Source organism: Helobdella robusta, assembly GCF_000326865.2.
Source record: "Helobdella robusta unplaced genomic scaffold HELROscaffold_3, whole genome shotgun sequence".
NCBI classification, from domain to species: domain Eukaryota; kingdom Metazoa; phylum Annelida; class Clitellata; order Rhynchobdellida; family Glossiphoniidae; genus Helobdella; species Helobdella robusta.
Genome location: NW_008704501.1, coordinates 8,888,857 through 8,910,660, shown reverse-complemented (window position 1 = coordinate 8,910,660; position 21,804 = coordinate 8,888,857). Strand labels below are relative to the sequence as shown.

The 21,804-nt window shown below is 36.2% G+C and overlaps 1 protein-coding gene across 1 annotated transcript; it reads right to left on the bottom strand.

Annotated features, from left to right (window-relative positions):
- Positions 1–225: 225 nt before the first annotated feature.
- Positions 226–13,939, bottom strand: HELRODRAFT_94766 (hypothetical protein; the record flags this gene model as incomplete). Its single annotated transcript, XM_009021875.1, has 38 exons — positions 226–742; positions 871–949; positions 1,034–1,157; positions 1,268–1,489; positions 1,571–1,803; positions 2,035–2,242; positions 2,426–2,608; positions 2,738–3,036; positions 3,257–3,385; positions 3,587–3,824; positions 3,937–4,128; positions 4,398–4,558; positions 4,684–4,960; positions 5,564–5,796; positions 6,008–6,173; positions 6,284–6,370; positions 6,488–6,735; positions 6,864–6,980; positions 7,103–7,313; positions 7,474–7,620; positions 8,012–8,250; positions 8,378–8,526; positions 8,906–9,137; positions 9,285–9,411; positions 9,572–9,735; positions 9,800–9,965; positions 10,096–10,253; positions 10,404–10,613; positions 10,776–10,910; positions 11,063–11,492; positions 11,637–11,827; positions 12,033–12,138; positions 12,283–12,408; positions 12,503–12,715; positions 12,845–13,060; positions 13,150–13,314; positions 13,486–13,654; positions 13,858–13,939. The coding sequence occupies 38 exons, from the start codon at positions 13,934–13,936 to the stop codon at positions 588–590; spliced, it is 6,984 nt and encodes a 2,327-aa protein (XP_009020123.1). The 3' UTR covers positions 226–587.
- Positions 13,940–21,804: the final 7,865 nt, after the last annotated feature.

Below are 21,804 nucleotides of genomic sequence, written 5' to 3'. Positions count from 1 at the left end.
TGTACAAACAGTTGAATGTCGGTACGTTTTATATATTTATATAGCGCCTTTTCCAATTTATGAGTCTCGTCTCTTGTTTATGTTAAGCAGTCTTGCACGGCACACACCACCTGTGTACAAATGAGTTGTGCAACTTTGACTGTACGGTCAGATTAGAAAAAACACAAGACGGCTGAACGATGATAGTAGGTCTCAAACTTGCGAGCATAAATAGAAACACAAGCGAACACCTCGAGTCTGTAAATTAAGAACAGCACATAAAACATTCGTCTTTATTAAAAACGAGAAAAAATAAAAAATTATTAACAATAGTAACTCGCCACTCTTTGCTACATTATCAATAGTTACGAACTGTCAAACTGAAGTTTAACCTTCGAAGATAAAATGAAGGAAGTTAAAAAACGAATTATGTGTGAGAATCTGATCAATTGTTGAATTTAACATCCAATTTATCAATTGAATGCTATAAATATCCGCTTAATTTCATTAAAATTTCAAAACACCATCTGCATCATGTTTATTGTCATTTCGAAGTCACCATCACAAAATCCATCTTCTTAGAGGCCCAAACATAAAATTCTTCCCCCTTATTTGAAGAGGTCCTCCCTGTCGGCCCCCACTATGTCTCCATCCTCTAAACTTCTGAAGTTCAAGAAGTGGGATGGCCTGTGTATCTCGTGGTAGAACTCTTTCGGATTGGCCAACTGAATTTCATACTTCATGTTCGGGTCGTGGTGCACCCCTGTGATGTGATTGGTTGAAATTAAACGATGCAGAAAGCGATTTATATATTTTGTTATGATTAAGTCATTCGTCATGAAGTAATGGAATTTATAAATTATCATCATAATAATCAGGACGGCAACTGACCCATGAAGTTGAAATTCCAGGACGATTGGACGGGGGACATGAAGAAACCGAGGAAACGATCCGACAACAACATTTGAACCTGCAATGTAGATGTAAAGTTTATGTTAGAGCTTTAGTTGCACTGTTGTTATTTCAATAATGCCTATGAAGCAACAATACGAACCTTTTCGTAGTGGGACGGCAAATAACCTTTAGGATTATTACCGGTATCTTTGTTCTGCCTGCCCCATTCGTAGCCACTGGGAGTCAGTTTGTAGGCTGTCAGTGAACATGAGCCTGGCGTGAAACTGTTTCGAGACAACGAAATACCATTAGCATCGTTTGCATGCAAGAATACAATTCAAAATATTTATCAAGTAACATCATTGTTGGTGAAAAAGTAACTAAAGAGACCCACCTGCACGTGATGACTACAGTCTTCTCACCATCCCAACTCGGGTTGTCGGACATGATGCGGGCGTGAGTGCTGATGTCCTGCGGTGAAAGTTGAGGGAGTTCGTTGGGCTGGGTGTGAATCCACCCAAGTGGCTCCATTTGTTTCAGGTGGTCGTGGGTGGGAAGAATGTTGGGCAGATGGACTGTCTGATGGGTGCCCCACTGTGGTGGCATCACTATGCACCTGTAAAGAATGACGGTCACATTAGATTTTTCATCACTGTTACGCATTTCACGCGCGCACACACACACGAGATCAACCAACCTAATTTCCTTAACTTGGGGATTGTCATGAGGACTGACTCCGTAGAGATAGCCAGCAATTTGAGCTCTCAAATCAGAGATGATGATAAACTTTTTGAGAAGATTTTTAGGCAGGATGTACGTGAAGCCGGTTTCCTTGATGTCGTCCGATGAAACGTAGATGTGGTTCGTACGCAAGTGCAGGTTCGTAGCTGAAATTGCTCGCACGCGCCATTCAGTTTTTGAAGCAAATGTCTGCAAACATATGTGTGTGTATGTTAGGAAGGTAGAGTTTCATTGTACTTGCATGTATGTATGTTGTGTTGTGGTTTAAAAATGAAGCAAAACAAAGAGGAAAAAGAAATATAAACAAAACAACAAGCTAGACAACAAGATAAACACCCAAATAAATCAGATCAGACAGAACAAACAACCAAACAGTTCAAACAAACAGACTGAGACAGACAGACAGAAGGATGAACAAACCTGTGTCTCATAATTACTAGTGGTTGATGTAATGATTTCATCTCCATGCTTGTTCACAGTCCTGGTAGTTGTGGCAGTCAGTTGTGATTGTTCTTTGGTCTGCTTCTCGATTTCTGCAATCTGCTGTCTCTGTTGGGAGGGAGCAGATATTTCCATGCCCAAAATGATGTCTCTTATCTCGGACTGAGTCAGAGAGGCGATGTTCACACTGAGGCAAATTTATAAAAATGTTGATCAATATCAGTGGGGGAAATGGTAATGCATACACCCTCATATACACAGTATTATTCTTAAACAAACAAAGACATGCAAGTAGTTGAATGTTAATCAAGCGACCAGGTGAAAATAAACATTAGTAGCAGATATTAAAGCCGGAAAAAGAACAACAGACTTATTTTTTTTCCCATAGTCAGCCAAGATGAGATCTTTCAGTTGCACTTCAACTTTCATCCAATCCTCATCATTCAAGGTGGGCCAGATGTGATGTGTCTCCGTTATGGTCGTCCTATCAGGCTTCAGAGTCATCTTCGTTCGATCGTTGTTGACGTGCATGGCCCGCAATATTAAGATCAATCTGAGGTTTGGTTTGTTACATTCAAATCAATCTGCAGTTTCTTAAATTAAAATTATTTTGAAGTGTGACGCCATTGTGAAAATATGCAAGCAAACATAAAGACAGAGAGACACAAACAAACAAACAAACCGTGAGAAAGCGGTATAAGAAGAAATAGTTTTGAGCCAATCATCGTAAAGATTGAAGAGGTACATCTGAGGTTCATTGGCTTTCAAAATCAGATCCCCAAATTTTTCAACTTTGAGGCAGGCTTGGAAGGGCAGTTGAAGTTCGCTGCCCTTGATGACGATGTTGGGGAAATCAAGGAGATGGACTTCGAGTGGGTCCAACATTCCCTTCCTGGTCACAATGATCTGCTTAGGCTGCTCCTCTACAGGCAGCGATCGGATCAATGCTGCTACCTCCTCTGCTGTTTTCCACTTGGCAAGCTGTTCAATTTTTAAAATATGGGTTGAGTTAGTGAAGTGATTAAAGTAAAAAAGTAAAGTAAAGTAAAGAAAGTTAAATGACATCCTTGTCACTCAATGTTTTGTCAGATTATCATTAACAAATTTATCATACCATCATCACCAACAACAAACAATCATCAACAACAACAACTACCAACAACAGCCACCACCAACAACCGACAAACAACATCAATCTTACCTGCCCAAGACGTTTCTGACCGGCCCAAACTGACGTGTGGATGATTTTGAGGAAGAGTTGTCCAGTTCGAGGATTGAAGATGAAGATGGCTCCGTTTATAGGCTTTGTTGTCAAGTTGCCTTCAAATGTCTGGAAGGTTTGCAATAGTTCATTTTATTTATTGACTCCGAAATTTTTTTTTAACAAAAGTGACACGAATCAAAATGAAGAATGTTGTATAACAATGCTAAAATATTTGAAATTTTAATGTGATAACTTCACTTTCACTTAGTCATGTCATATAATCAATCAACACCAGGACACAAATGATCAACCAGCCAGTCAACAAACCTTATGAATGGTTACTCTGTACACGTTGGTGTCATCGACGAACCAGATGATTTGATTTGAGAAGAGCTCTCCATAATTCTGTGACGATAGATACGGTTCAGTTGGTTCTGAGCTGTAAAGTTGCAAGGCTTTCCTAACTCGTTCTCTCAACACATACAGAGCTGGATTGGCCTTCATTATCTTTGCCATGCATTGTTGGATCAGAGGTTTGCAGCCTGGGAACCAATTGCCGAATGCACTGTTGGTTGGTTCAATGTTTAAATGGTTGATTTAAAAACACTAAGTGATATATTTATAAAACAAATCCACTGCAACAAACATCCAGCCAGCCAGCTAGCCAATCAACCAACCTGTGAAGATTATAAGCAAGATCAAGTCCTATGAGGACCCCGGTTGGAGATGGATATATGCTCATGTTGTCAGTTGTGTAGTCGAGGAACTTTGCTCTCGTGTAACGCTCGATGTCGTGCGAGTCATAATCTCCCCACCTCAACTGGATGTCCAACCAATACTTCTGAGTTGTCGAGTTGTCCATCGTGTCTCTAATTTGTTTGAAAGTTGTTAAATTTCAATTCATTCGTTAATAAGCAAGTGATCGTCGATCAATTGGTGGGCTTATCAATAGTTTGGTATTAATAAAAGTGGCGTATAGTTTGTAGTCCTCCTTAACTAATGATGTAATTAATCATCATGTACAACTAACATTATTGTCATAGATTGTATCATACAGACATCGTTCAACTTATTATTATTACCACTACAATCAAAATCTATAACACATCACTAATTCCAAATCACTAATGGTACAAACTTTGAGTCGGCCAGTAGAGATGGCCTGGAGACTCCCCACTTGTAGGCAGCGAACAGAAGGATGTCTGCACATGAACTGTTCATTTTGTAAGACTTCCTCGGATGGATGGTTTCCTTTTGTACCGTTTCGATACCCAGAGCATCCAGCTCCTGGTCGAACACCTGTTGGTCATTTGTTCCATAAAATGTGACATGTGTATCTTTTTGAGTTTGAGAGTATTCGATAGTTTATTAAAAAAATACTGAAAGCAAGCGAGCCGATGTGAGAGGCATAGAAACGAACGAACCTGGCACAGATCCATGACAATACTCTCGTGAACCTTCTGCCACAAGTGAGCCCTGAATATCTGTATGAGAGATATCTTCAGAGTCGGTATCTTCCCGTGCATGAAGATTCCAGTAAGATCGAGCTGCACCTGGAAGCCGACGTACACATTCGCTCTGTTTATGGTCGGCGACCACCACAATGTGAATCTCCTGTTTGGGATTTGATTCAAACCGGACCTCTGTGCATTTGTCAGCTTCTTGAACTTCATAGATTCCTCAAATCCACTGGCCTTCTCCCTGTGTGTTGGTATTCATAGATGTGTGTGAGTGATGAGTGTGTGTGTGTGTTTTTAATTGTCATTAATGTACAAGATGGCAGTTAAAAATAAACAAACATTAGGCTGATGCAGCAAACCTAATGTCGGTTTTGTGCCATTCCCTTTAAAACCAGCTAAATAAATAAATAAACAAATACAAAGTGTTGCATACATTGGATAAACAGACCTCAGATATCTGTACTATTAAAATCACTGTTCAGCATTCAACATACAGCATTAACTCAACTTCAAATAAAAAAAACTAATAAAAATGATAATAATAAAATAAATTGTAGAGATGTACATGGGCGGTGCATGATGGCACCTCTGCATCACACACACGAATCATCTCCACTTAATGTACACACACTGTTCTCTGTTAGCTTTCTACCTATCCCAACTAACAATCAGGTAGTGTGAGCATTGAAATTAATGCTGCTGCTGAACGCTTGTCAAACCTTTTACTTATCATCACTGGCCTCTCCAATGTTCATCAATCATAATAACAAGACGACAACAAAAATGAAGTAACGTCAAATCAATGAAAATACAATAGCAGCAAGTAACGCAAGCAGCAACCGACCAGAATAGACCTTCCCAAGTCGGGAAGTACGTTCCCTTGAAGAGGGTATGTTCCAGGATGCCCTCGACGCCTCCTAATGCCTGGATCATGTCGGTTCTGTAGTTGTTCAGGTTCCACAGTTTACCATCGTGTCGTTGGTGGGTCCACCAGAATGGATTCTGCTTCAGAACCTGGTACTGCTTGAAATCCGTCCTAACTCTCCATCCTTTGTCGTAAGCCAGTGTGTGTCGGTCCTTGATTCAATGAAGAGAATGAGATGATGAGGAGGAGAGGAAAAGTAATTATTTATCATTGCAGACAACTTTTTATTAAGTTTTGATACTACAATAATAAATAATTAAAACTCGATAAACATAAATATGATCAACTGAGCTTTTACTGACAAAGCCAGCAGCAATCTCTCTTTATTTTTTTAGTCCACCAACAGCCAGAGGCGAGACCTACCTTTTGAAAGAGTGTGTTAATCCTTGGAATGCCCCTGTCCCAGCTGTCCTCCAGGTCCTCCAGTGTCAACCTCCTGTTCTGGGCGTTGGCCTCCTGCCTCTTCAGTGCATACTCCGCCCAGACACGCTGTGAATCTACAAACTCACTCTCCCACGGCATGATGTACCTACACAGAGGTTGTAAGTGAAAGATGATGATGATGATGCAGGTTTCCTAGAGGGATCGTGATGACTGAATAAATGACGAGAATAAAACTAATAAGTGAAATTAGTAAACCTGTATAAATTAGGGATGAGCTGATCTTCATCATGTGACATCCCTGATCGGAAGTGAGTGATGCCTACGTCTGTCTGTTTTGACCACCTGAAAGATGAGACAATTATTATTGTGAATTTAATAAATTTGTTTCGCACCTTAACATTCTAACATTCAAAAACATTTGCTCTATTAACCACAAATATTACTCAGACAAAGACAGACCTGAGATCAGACTGTGGTATAAGCACATGTCCCATCGACAACATTCCCAATCCTCCTAATTCTTTTGGAGTGTAGAAGACTACCGGTGGAAACCTGCTTGGCATTTTTGAATTGAGGCCAATCTTGATACGAGTTTGTATCTTGTTCTCGCATTTGACGAGCAGGTCAAGGAGCTCCTGGGTGCTGACCACTGCCTCTCGGAAGTAGGTCATCAGCCCAATTAATGCCGTGTTCCATTTGTTCACTATCTAAACAGTTGGTGTGCAGATGTCAATATTTGTTTCACAGTCAATAAAAAGGTAAAAAGATTGAAAACACCTTGCAATCAATCATCAACAATAACAAAATTAGCGTAATAAATGCAAACTTAAGCAACCTTGGTGAAAGTGGTTGAGCCAGAAGCCATGAGGATCTGCCTGACGCGATTATGAAACCTCTGCAATGATTCATCATCTACTCTCAAGAAACACTGAGCTGTCCTCTCCTTAGTTATCTGTACAGAAATTTATGCATGGATTACTTAATTTCAACTGAGACATTGGTCATACCATAATCATCACAACATCAATACATCACCCCCATCCCATCATTCTGACTGACTGACTGACTACTGACCTCATTTTGAAGATTCCAGACACCATCCCTGTGTGTGAACTCATCATGTGACGTCCTACACTTTGGCAGGATCCTGCATTCAAAGCCACACATGTTGAACAGCAGGTTGGGATTGTCCTTGCTGTACACTGAAACAAAACTGTTCTCCCATTGCGTCGTTGTTACAGAGCGTGGCAGGCGGTTCTTTATGTCCCAGAACACTGCACGTCCTCTGTTTTGGGTTTTCATTGATTTTTTAATTGTCAATTAGTAATTAGTAGCTTACTTGATTGAATGGTTATAAATCTGTGTAACAATAGAAAGCAAAACAAAACCAACAACAGAAGCAAACAAAACCAACAACACATACAAATCAGCACATCCCTACTAACAAATTGACGTCATGCTTCATGAGTCTCATTCTGGAGTCCCTAGGCCAGCACTTCTTGTTGTTGTAGCCGACAATGTTCTCATTGTTGGGATCAGGATGCTCTGTTAAGTATCTTTGGATCAGATCACGTGCCTCCTCTGCCGTGAATCTTTAAAAATAACAAACAACAATTTAGTTGGGCCGGCATTCAAACAATTAACAATATAAGCTAAAAAATTATATTGAATTTTTATGAAAAAAAAGTGTCTCATGTCATGGAAACCTGCATATCATTGATGAAATAGCATATGCAAGCATAAACACATGCAGGCTAATTAACACCATCATGAATATTAATCAACCAATAAATAATCTTGCATGAATTTAAAAGTGTTATGAATATTAAATAGATTCTTAACACAGAGTGATCATGCTGGAGAAAAAACATCATCTTATTATTTCATCATCACAAATTCACAACGAACAATTTTGTCATAACCGCAATATAGGAAATATCATATAAATTATCCATCAAATAACCAATCAGCCAACCAACCAACCTAAAGAATATATGTATCTTGTTGATGTATCTTGAATAGAGTCTAATTGGATGTGATATTTCAGTTTGCACATCCCTAAAACTTAGGAAATCGTTAGGCATTTGAGGGGGTCCGACCATTTCGCTGGCTCTCTGCAGGCCCAATACAAGTAGGTCAAGAACCAGGCCGTAGTACTGAACAATGAAGGAACAGAATTGAAGGCCCCTCACTATTCCAAACGAGTTTATGTGGTTCATGTCCTAATTGGATAATATTTTTGTTTGCAGTGATTTATAATTTTATACTTTAATCATCATAATAAATAGATGATAAAAATAACCTCATCCAAGGCAAAGAAATAGAAAATTATGGAAAGAATTGAATAACCTTGTAAGAAATGGCAACATTATGCTTAGCAGACATGTAATCTGCAATGTTGTGGTCAACTATCAACCTCAGCAGTCGATTCAATAATGTAAGATCGATCTTTTCATATATCTTCTCGAAGTTCGACTCCAGCATTACATTACATTCTCCTGTTTGTTTATAATTGTGTAGCAAAATTCATTTAATAAGTAATGAATTATGAACTTGTTATAAAAGTTACTTAGTGAATTAAAAACATGAAAGTTAGGATTAGTAGCGACTGTTCAAATAAAACATGTTTCATGCCATGGAAACCTGCATATCATCAATGAATAGACATAAGCAGGCATAAATACATGAATACTGCCAGTTAACATTCTGATGAGTGCTAACCAAGATATTTATAATCTTGCATGAGTTTAAAAGCGTTTTGAATATTCATAAGATTCAAAACACAGAGTGATCATGCTTTTACGCTAGCAGATTAAAATGAATAACACACAATAGAAAGAACACTTCGTTAAACAATATTTTCATTTTAACACTGACCTTCAGAAGTGTCCCAGACATCTTGCAGGTTGTTGATTCCCTGGCACCACTTGTACGTAAGCAGAGGGGGTGGCTCAGCATCTGCCGGTTTGATCCAGTGTGGAAACAGTCTCCTCTTGTCGGCCTCATACCAGAGGTACTGGTCCAAGTAGGCATCTGTTATTTTCTCGAGCGGCTCAACATCATAAACTGGCACCAAGTGACTGTACAGGTCCATGAACTCAATGCCCACCTGTCAAGGGCAGAGGATGAAGAAGTGGAGAATTGCGTAAATACAAATGTAGTAAATAGTAAGAAAATATCTCTACTCTGTTTATTTTTCAGATTAAAAACACACTTTGTCGTAATTTCAACACTCTTCCTCCCATCCATCACAAACCTCTTTGAATGATCTCTGGGTGAGTAAATGCCTCTTGATTCTTGACAGGGCCTCGTGTGGGTTGTCGTACGCTTGTTCAATCAGACCTAACTCCTCTCTCTGTGACTGGTTCAGACGACTTTTCACGCTGTTAATCAATCAATTAACCAATCAATTAATCAATCAACCAAATAATTTAATCAATAAACCCAAAGCCAAACACATACATAAACGCACAAACAACAAATTCAACACAAACACACACGCATACAAACACACACACGCATACACACATACACACAGCAGACCTGTATGCTTCCTTGAGCCTCTCAAGTGCCAATATGAGCAGTTTAGTATCGTGTTTGTAGGACAGTGGTGGGAATGGTATTGGGCTGAACCTTCTGCTTTCAAGCCAGTGAACTGTTGTTGTGTAGATGGCTACTGCTTCTTCCGAGGTTACATATGGTCCGTCCTAATAAAAAATAAATATTGAAGATTATGGTAATTAAAATTCAAAGACATTCCCAACAACTCACCTTCAGATAGTTATGTTGTCTTTCCTGCTCTGATTTCAGGTATAACCTAGTCAGCCTGCCCAGATTCTTCTTGCAGACTGTCTTATCCACAGTGGCTCCCCTCCTAATTCGTTCTCTGTTGTAGTGGGCCGTGTTTGTCCACCAATCAGCTTTTGCCTTAACATATCTGATAAAATGAAAGATAATGGTGATCTAATCTGAACAATTTAAAACTAATCACTTCACGGAAAATACATCACCGTCAATAAACACTCATCATCACATCATTGTCATTTTTTACATGATCTCCAGCTCACCTCAATATCATGCTCTCAATGGGAGTGGGAAGCCCGGGCACCTTCCAGGGAATGTTGGCCTTCCAGCACCTCCATGCCTCACTCAGATGTTGCAGGATGGTACGGGCCTTGTTCTGCTTGATCCCTTCCGGCATCATGTCCAGGATGTCGTGCATCACCTGTGCGATGGGCATCACGGATGTTAGGGAGAATGAAAATAGTCAAAAATATGGGAACTGTACCAAACAACTACATCCTTCTCCATCACATTTAAACATTTTAATAAATAATCCACACTCATAAGCACAAATAAAATCTTCTCTACTAACAGCTGCTCTGAGTTCGAGATCATAATGTGACTCCACTCTCTGCTTTGTGACAGTCTTAGCAACACCTTTCGAGTGTCTGCCTTCAAACTGCCTGCTCAACAAATTACCCAGCCATCTTTCGAGCAGTGGAGTGATGCCTCTCATGAAAAACAACCACACCCTCCACCCTGGTGCCCAGAATCCACATCCCGGTCCTTTGCCAACTGGACCCTGTGCAGTACAGAAAAGTAGCAGGTCATACAGAGCTTGTCACAGAATAACAATACATGTGATAATACAACAACAACAACACAACAATACATGTGATAATAACAAATATTTTTTATAACGGAAACAATGATGAATGAAGTGACAAGAAATAAGCAAGCTAACAGTGTTGAATCTGTAGTAGATGAGGTGTTTGAGGTCCTTGCACATTCTAATCTGTCTCATCAGCTTGTACTTGTATCTGTACATTCCGGTTAGCTGGCCAACATGTGAGAATATGTACTGCAATCCATCTGCCAGCTTTTTATAAAAAAAAAACATTTAATATAAAATAAGGAAAGAGATTTATTTGACTGATGAAACAATAAAATTACAAATGCCATCGCTATAACATCAATATTATTATCATCCTATAACACCAACAGAACAACAAACAGCACATCACTACTAACTTGAAAAGCATCAACGTTTCCTAATCGATACTGGACATGACTGTCGATGATCAACTTGGCCAGCCTCAAAATCTCCCTACAAAGATGGAAAGCATTCCCAAACCTTGACTTTTTTCTCTCCTTTGTCGTCAATGTCTTCACAGGTTTCAAATTGAAGTTGAAGTCAAGATGTAGGTAATTTAAATTCTTACGGTGGATCAGCAGATTGAGCATGTTGTAGCCCTGCCTGCAGACTTGCAGTCCAGCCTCAACCCAATCAAGAGTTGTCGTCTGGAAAAATTTTGTAGCCTTGAATGATCTGAAAAGATACCTCTTTTTCTGAGCTTTCGGGTGTCTGCGTTTAAGAGCATTAAGTACAAAACATTTCAAAAGTTTCTGGTAAGATACTCGAACTTTCACAGGCATGCCAGCCGGGCAGTGCTCTCGATACCTGGAGAAGATGGGATTGTGAATATGTATTGATCCTTTAAGTTAGTGCTGTTTTGTTATCTTATATAATGGAACTGGAACATAGAGAAGTATAATCAAACAATTATAATAAACAAGAAGATGAAAGACAAGAAGAGGAACAAACCAAGTCTTGACAAGTGGAACATCAATAGCTCTCCTGCATCTACCTGACCTCATGTTGAAAGGTCGTGGGGCCCACAACAGAGCAATCCCATTGGCTGTGTTGTCTGTGTAGAGGGGCAGCTCAGTTAGGAAGGGTTGGATGTACACAGGGAGCTCAAATTCATCGTCATCTTCTGGAAGGGGTTCTGCTTTCTGTTGTGATTAAGTAAATAACAGATTTTCAAACTGTTAGCTCAATGCTGCTTGGCGATGTGATGAGTATTTTAATAAAATGAAGATGGTGATGAAGAAAAAAGTGACCAGATTGATGCAAATGAGAATGATGAAGATAATGAAGATTGAGATAACGTGATGATAAAAACTAATACTGCATGTACTGAATAGAATATGTAGCCACCTTAGTTGAATGCCTCTGAGAGATTGGATTGATGAGAGGATCAAAGTAGAAGGCTGGCAGATCAGGATCCTCTGTCTTTATAAAGACCACATTTGGTGCATGGTACCTATTTGAATTTATTTAAAGGCTGTCAATGAGACATGAAAGCAAATAAAAGTGTACGCGACATGACAATGCATAATGCTGAATTGCGTCTGCATGTTTATCAATCAGAACCAACAACACATTATCCAGCCAGGAAAAAACTGACCATGATAGATGGACCTGGTACGGCATGCTGTTGTACAAGTATGGGAATGCAATTCTGTACTCTGTCCTCACAGGCTGTCTGATGATTATCTTGTTTATGTCGTTGAACTCATTCCAATCCTCATCCCTGATACCATTTTGTTGGAAAATAATATATTTCATATAATAATATAAACGATATCCAACAAATCATGAACTCATACAACGCAACATCAACTCACTGCATCTCCTTATCTTTAACAAGCGGCTCAAACTTGGGCCCTCCAGGAATAGCAAGGTTGAGAGCCTTCGCAGTGAAGAATGACTTCATGTCGAACAGATAGAAATAATTTTCATCTACAAGGTCGGTCAGCAGCTGGTTGGCCAGTCTGTACAAGGTGGACATCTGAGGAAGACTCAAATTCCATTTGCGATATGTCGAGCCATTCACAAATCTGTCGGTATTTAAATTGGACAAAATAATTAAAGTCATTTAAACAAATGATACAGCACAATATGCAAATTACTTATATATGTTATGTTATAAAAGAATCCAAACAACAAATAAACATTGAAAAACTGACTTGGAGTCAACCAGTGGTTTGTGTTCATAGATCCACTGACAAACAGCCTTATCTTCCTCAGGATCAAAATCCATCTGGATTGCTTCTAGTGGTTCAACATCGAGGATGTTGTCTGTGTAGTCAAGCGGGGGTTCCTCGTCATCGAACGGTGGAAACCTCATCCTCTTGAAATGACGTCTGTCACGTTTCTCTCTCCTCATCATGATCCACATCGTGCTGGTGGGTGATTTAGTTTTTTTAATTTTAATCAACAGTCAGAGAAAGAACAGAAATGAAGAGATAAAATAGAATAACATGCTGCTCACCCCCACTGTCCAATGTACACGGGTTCGATGACCCATGGAATCTCATTGACGAACGTGATGGCTCCTGTGATATGGTACAAAACTTTCACATCTCTGATCTGCTCCCATGGCATTGGCATGTTCTCCATCAACTTCAAAACAGCATGTGGCATGTATTTCAGGGCACTGTCATGCAATTAAAAAATATAAAATGTAATCAGTTAATTAACATCAACCCTAATCCTAATTTAACAATTAAACTTAATTTTAAACTGGCATAAATATGATTTATAATTTTAAAATGGGAACAAAGTTCTTGTTTACAAAACAAATTAATAAATGGAATATAAAACCAACCCTAAATAAACTCTTTTATCATGTCTAAACTTCCTACTAGTCATGTCTCCATGATCTCTGACAATCTTCCTAACATGCTCAGGTGGCATGTCTTCTTTTTGGGTGTCAACAAATCCAAACTTCCTCTTCTCTGCATACTTTTTTGTCTGCAGTTGTTGCCACTTACGAGCTGTAAAGTGTAAAAATTTTCAATATTTATTTGACAGCAAATATAAATAATGTTTAAAACTAAACTAATCCAACAGTAATTATTAATTAATTTAGGAATGCTTAAAAAAAATTAAATATACATTAATAATTTTTATTTTAGTATACTCAATAAATAATTAATAAAATGAAAATAAATAAAAATAAGAGAGAAATCAAATTGACCTTTCTCTTGCAATTTTTCTTCGGACATGTAGTCGGCAACTGGGGGAGGGTGCGGCATCCCCGGAGGAAGTGGAGGCATGATGATGTTCGGCGGAGGTCCGCCCATCGGTCCACCGTGTGGAGGAAACAAAAACGGCATCGACATCTTACACTGATCTGATGTGTATTGAATTTCTCGAAATGAAATCCTTGGCCGATTGATTAATTAATTTAGCAATTGGCGAGTTGAAAGAATAAAAATTTAAACGTCTCTAAAGCACGAAATTAACTCAAGAGAATTAAATAGGCGAACGAGCGGCTATTTTACGACAATCCAACGCGGCGATAATACACGTCGGGCATTATATAGAAGCCAACGTCGTTCGTTTTCACAACCTCCGTTTTTACAACCATAGACCATAGAACAAAGAATTTACAAAAAAGCGAACTACTTGGTTACAAACTATCTTATTGAAAATAAAAATAAAATGAATAAAAATACTTTTTTCAAAAATTAATATTTATGAGTTAATCAGCCGGTATTAAGGTTTTATTCAATTTCTATTAAATAAATTTGACCAAACATCATACGCTGGTAAAACTAAATAAAGAAATAGATAAATACAAGGGGAGGCCTATTTACTAATATACAACACTTTTTTATGGTTATGCACAAAATCTCAACTTTTTCAACTTTTAATTATTTTCGGTAATTTCGATTTTATTTTTTTTTAATTTGTACGAAATAAAAGTAATGAATTACCACATTGAATAACAATTTAAAAAAATTAAAATTTTAACAACCTGGTTACAAACAGTATCTTATTGAAAAACAATAAAATGAATAAAGATACTTTTTTTAAAAATTTAAAAATTTTCTATTTGATTTTAATTTATAAAATAGGATAAATATATTGTGGCGAAATCGTTGAATAAAATTTTAGGAGATTAGATATATACAGTTATTTTAAACATTTAACAATTTTAATTAGTTTTATTATTAATATTAATATCTATGTTTTAATTTATTATTACTACTATTTCTTTGCTTTACCTTTCGTCTTCCTCTTTTACGTTAGTACGCGATTGTTACGATTGTTTGGTTAATGAAATAACATAGTTCGTTTTAATTTGTCCGATTTAAAATCCGACAACAAAAGCGAATTAGTATTAAATCGAACATTTCTTCAACAAATTGGTTAACCCCGACGTGATTTGAACAATGAAAATTTGACGTGATTCAAACGAAGAAAATCCGCCTTAAAAAGAAATAGGAAGATCTACGTGGTTTGATAAAAACGTAAACAAAATATTCCAACCAAATGATGACCTGATCGCCATATTACTTCTTTTCAAGAAAACAGCGTCAACAGATTGGTTCGAGAATTCCGAAATGCAATTTCAATTGTGAAATGTGATGTTTAAAAAACAACAAGATTCTATCACGTATTGCTATTATTACATTACACAGTAATAGTAATAATTTCTCTGCCGTTGGATATAGTGATAGTCTCAAATATGTCATTAAAAGTGCAAAGAGGAACAGATTACGACTCTGTAAAAGCAGATTTATTATCAACGTTAAATAAACCAAACTAGAGCAATTCCAAGAAAAAGAACCTTTTAAAAATTTAAAATAAATTTGAATCTGATGAATGTAAACAAAATTGAAGAGAGGCAGTCACTAAAGAGTCCAATAAAGTTGTCTTGAGCAAAAACGAAGATAAAAATGACATCCAACAATCACAATAGCAAAATGCTGAGCAGAATGTTACCCATCCCATCAGCAAATTTACACATGAACGATTCTTTCCTTCCAGTTCTCTTTTTTTCTTCTCCTGTTCAACACTAGCAACAGCAAGATCATCACAGAAAGAGAAAAGCAGAGCATAGCTCATCGTCCTCACACACATCTCATTCTAGAAATCGTTTGCAGCTGTACAGAAGGTTGCATGAGAGGCCAGAACAAAATTTGAACCAGCAACCAAAACGGCAATTGCATTTTCAGCAACAACGTCATCATCAACATCTCATGAAACAAGATAAACAAGACATTATCAGCGACAAAAGCGACATCATTATGAGAAAAAGTTAAAACGCCAATTATATCAGATCGCCATGAGGATATAATGGAGAGATACACAGCCAGTCTTTTCGGAGGTGATGGGAGGGGATCTGACACGGTACTTTCTCAGATGGAGCGACTCTATGCGGAGTCGCAATCCACCCTACACCATTAGCTAACACGGGCCCAACTCGAGTGGCAGAATAGGGCTCCCGGACCCTGGCTGCCGCTCGATAGGAAGAGCAGTTTCGAAGTACTGAACCTCAGCAACAGGAGTCTGAGTGAGGAGGCTATGGAGCTATTGGGTAGGGGTATGAAGTTTGTCTTTTCCTACTCCCATACCACGTTTTTTGATTTTAATAATTTTATGAGGAATGTTATTAATAAAGAAATAAAAACAAAACACATAAAACCTGAGGATGCTGGCAAGTTCATTCACGATGATCCTTTCATAAATTCCTTCATGGAGTTTTGTTACACTAATGAGAAGTTATTTAACAATAAACGTACTTTTTTAAAAACTAATCATACTAATGATGATATGCTCACCCTGATGAAATTGAGAGAGGATGATGAGATCGTCATTCGCAAGGCTGACAAGGGCAGCACCATGGTCGTAATGGATCGCACGGAATATCAACGGGAGGCCCTTCGTCAATTGAGCGATGTTCGATATTATAGGAGATTGGAGGGTAGTCTGAAAATGGATAATATTAATTATATTTCAAATAGATTAAACAAGGCTTACCGAGAGGGAGAGATTTCCGACAACACGCTGAAGAGATTACTGCCTGATCATGACTGCGCACCCAGAAGGTTCTATATGCTACCCAAAATCCACAAACCTAAGAGTAAATGGGTCAATGCTAACTGCCCACCTGGCAGACCAATAGTGTCCGATGTGGGTTCGGACAGCTGCAAAATAGCCCAATTTATAGATACTAACCTTCGAGTGTGTTGTCATGATCTTCCCCATGTCCTGCTCAACTCACAGCAGCTTGTCGACAAACTCCGTTATCGGCCGATCGAGCATGAAGACATCTTCATCACGGGGGACATTGCCTCGCTCTACACTAATATCGACCTCAAACGTGCGATGGCAGTTGTCAGGAGACAACTTAAGAAGACGAAGGCACCCCACCGACCGGACAACTTAATTCTTGATCTATTGAATTTCACTCTTTACAATAGTGATTTTATATTTATGAACACATATTATTTACAAATTATGGGGGTGGCTATGGGAAGAGCCTATGCTCCGACCATAGCCAACCTGTATTTAAGAAATTTCGATGAAATCATCACTAACCGTTTTAAGCCCTTGCACTACCATCGATACTTGGATGATATTTTCTTGGTTGTGAATGAATGCTTTGACTATGGGGGTTTTTGTAAGGGAATAAATGACTTGTTGGATAATATAGTGGTTGAATGTTGTATGAATGATAGAATTATTAATTATTTAGATATTTCCATTTATAAATTTTTATTTAAGAATAAGTTAAGATTACATACCTGTGTTTATTTAAAGGATACTGATAATTTAGCGTTGTTACACCATGATTCATGCCATCCCAGGCATGTGATGAGAGGAATAGTTAGATCACAATTAATTAGGTATTTTAGGTTATGTAGTGACTTTGGTTCTTTTTGGTATATGGCACGGATGTTGATGATAGTTTTGAAGAATAGGGGATACGGGTATAGGGAAATGAGGAGGATACTTGGTGATGTAATTAAGGAGTATAGGATGCATGATTGGTTTATGAAATTTAATGATGATAATGTGGGTACTAATGGAGGGTTGAATGATAGTATGAATGAGTTTTTGGGGGTGGCTTTGTACAATATTTATGATGAGGTAAGGGAGAGGGAGACCATCATCCCCGTCCCCTTTTCGAATGGACTTAATACATTTAAAAGTAAATTAATTGAATTTTTTAAAATGAATGGTAAGGATACTAACGTCAGGTGTGTGAATACCAGCAAGAGGCCCTTAGGCCGTATATTATTCCGTGATTAATTTCTTTTTAGACCTGGTTTTATCTTTTGGGTTTATTGTTCCTGTAGATTCTTTCAATTATTATATTATATTACTTTTATTTCTTAATTTGTTTTCTTTATACGATAGGTGATACGTTTCGAGGTGTTACATAGGTAGATATATTTATCCCTTATTTGCTATAGGTTTACCATCTGGGTTTAGGGTAATTAGGGTAATTGATGTTCCTTATAGTTTTATTATATTTTGATATTAGCTCTTATCGATAATTTTGGTCAACAGATGGTTTCTTATGATATCTTTGGTATATGAACATATTGAGGGCCTTAAGCTAGAGGTTTCTACCGTATAGTTCTAGGGTAATTACTCGTTCTTATGGGTTTCTATCATTTTTGCTTTCTATTTCTTTTTTGTACTTTTTACGATAGATGGCGCATTTGATGAATCGTATATATAGGTATTATTATGGCCTTAGTAACTAAGATTTTACGGGTTTGATTCAATTTTTACATTTGTTGATTATTATAATTGTATCTCTTATTATTTATGGGTTTTTAATTCGATATTTATGGACGATAGGGGACGCTTTATGATGGTTTTGGTGTATAGATATGTTGATGGCCTCAATGTTTTGGATTCTACCGGTTGGGTTTACTGTATTTGTTTATTTTAATAATAATTTTATCGAATTTTTGCCCTTTTATAATTTTTTGCGATTTTCGATAGATGGATAATGGTTTATGGTTAATTATGCTTATAAGTATATTGACTACCTTAATTATGAGGACTCTACAGTTCAGAATTGTCGTAAATTTTGAGTTTTATGGTGTTATTATCGTTTAATTTTTTATCTTAACTCGATTTTTCTGAACGATAGGTGGTGGAATTCGATGATTTGTTTATTTAGGGATATTGTCTACTGTATATATGAGGGTTCTACCGTTTGTGAATTTTGAATTTTGTATTTTTTGGTTATTAATTACTGATTTTATTTTTTTATTTTTTTTATCTCTTAATTCGATTTTTTGACAATAGAGGTCTGTATTTTTTGGGGTTTATATATTTTAGTATATTGAGAGTCACTATAGGGACAAATTTACCGTTTGTGAATTTCGTATTTGTGGTTATTAATTTTAGTTACTGATTTTATTATTTTTATCTCTTAATTCGATTTTTTGACAATAGAGGTCTGTATTATTTTGGGGTTTATATATTTTAGTATATCTGAGAGTCACTATAGGGTCAAATTTACCGTTTGGGTCTTTCATATATTTATATTTGATTTTAACTGCCCATAACACTAGAAAGCGCATCTACGATATTATTATAACTGCGACGATATTATTTTTAGACCTTACTAACTTCCCGGTTTGTGTATTGTTTATTATTGCTTACTTTTGTTTACTAATTGCTTTGTTCCGTTATTTATTTATCAACAATTTTATTCCCTAATTTTAGCCGTATATTTAATAATTGTATTTAATTCCAGTATATTTTATCTACTTTTCTGCTTTTTACGTACGGACCTATACGAAATAGTAAGTATCCTACCCTATTATTCTGTATATATTCTACTTTACTAGGTTTCGTTATTTGCAATTCATAATTAACGTCAGTGCATGGGTAACGGCTTTCTGATAGCAACGTTTTCATAATCTTACTTATTGCATGATGTAATAAGATTCATATATTATATATTGGTATTAACTTGGTCTCCATAATTGAAATAACTGCATACGTGTTTAAACCTTGCACGCATATACTTGTATATACATACGCATATATGTATGTAATAATATAATTCGAATACCACATAGCCGATATTATATGTATCTATCTTACTATTTGATTTATACACTGGTTTCTTTTGACATTGTTTTTTCATCTGCAATTAGGACCCTGCAACCAATTGTTTTATTATTTAATTCCTGATTTAGCTGTTCTTTATATATTTGATGTGTTTATTTGTTTTAATTAGCTGTTCAATTTTATAATTTTAATTCGATTTTGCATTGTTTAACGCTGTTTCAATTATGTTTCAATTATGTTTCAATTACGTTTCCATCTACTTTTTCAATTGCTTTCCAATGATTTTTTTCAATTACTTTGTCAATTACTTTTCTCGTACAATTGTTCCCTGCAAATGATTTCTTTTAATGTTAATCCTAATTTATAATTTATAATTTATAATTCAATTTATAATTCAATTTTAGATTATCTTATTGTTGTTTTACACGTTACTTCTTTTATTACAATTTTCTCATTGGTTCCGCGTTAATTTTAATAATTTTGATGTTAATCTTTTTATTTATACTTATTTTAATCATGACCCTGCAATTTATAATTTATAATTGGCATACTTTGATGACACAGTTACTTTGTTTCGTTCATTGTAGATAATTTTGATTCTATTGACCTATTTCTTAATTTTGTAAATAATTTCGTAAATATTTTCATTAGTAGATGGTTTTAATTCATTTAATCTATTCCTTAATCTATTCCTTAATTTTGTAAATTATTTTGTAAATGATTCAATTAATTTGTAAATAATTCAATTAATTTTGTAAATAATTTCGTAAATATTTTCGTTAATAGACGGTTTTAATTCATTTAATTTACTCCTTAATTTTGTAAATTATTTTGTAAATAATTCAATTAATCTATTCCTTAATTTTGTAAATTATTTGTAAATATTTTCATATATGATTTACGATATTGATATATTTATATTTTGTCATTAAACAGTCTGCTAGTCCTGATGAGAATTACAAAAAATTCGAAACACTGGTGTAGACATAGCAGACTGTCCATTGATTCTACACGTCTTCATTGATTTTTTTCTCGGAAATAAAAAATTTTGCACTTACCTCTACGAGTCTTTATCCACACGATCGACGTTGTGTTAACATACACTTGATTACGAATTTCAAAATTCACCTAACCACATCTTCAACGAAGAGTGGAAAAATCAAATTCAACTCAAGAAACAAACTTTTTTTCCATTTGAATGGCTCCACCTCTTGCGGGGGAGTATTGAAGGGGATTAGATATATACAGTTATTTTAAACATTTTACATTTTTAAATAGTTTTATTTTTAATATTAATATATATATATGTTTTAATTTATTATTACTGGTACTTCTTTGCTTTACTTTTCCTCTTCCCTTTTTACGTTAGTGCAAGATCGTCACGATTGTTTGGTTAATAAAATAACATTATTCATTTTAATTTGTCCGATTTATAATCTGACAACAAAAGTGAAATAATATTAAATCGAACATTCCCTCAGCAAAATAACGTCCTTGTTTGACCGTTGAAAGTGAGCGAACGCTGTTTAATTTATTCTGGTTATATGTATCAAACAGTATCTTTTTGATCAAAGTAGTATAAAATCAATAAAGATACTTTTTCAAAAATTTTAAAAATTCTCAATTTGATTTCATTGCGATATCGAAGATGATTGTGACCTGACTAATTAAAAAACATCAAATAAAATTTATTAAATTGGGTGGGTAATTTGTTGCGAAATCGGAAGAAATGACGTCATGTTAACAATAGTTATTTTACTGTATGGTAATTAATCAGCCGGTATAAAGGTTATATTCAACTCCTATCAAATAAATTGAACTAAATATACGCAGGCAAAATTAAATAGAGAAAGAAATAGATAGATAGATACACGTATTTATAATACATTTATAATGTAATTACACATTCAAATTGTGTAATGGTGTAGTCTTAAATTATTTTGAATTCTCTCAGAAAAATTTAAACTTTAATATATATATATAATATATTAATTGCCCCTTTGACGGCTGTGCACGTCAACATGACTCATATATCGGGATTACTACTACCTCACTGACTAGAAGGCTTACGATGCCATAAACAGAGTGGTGC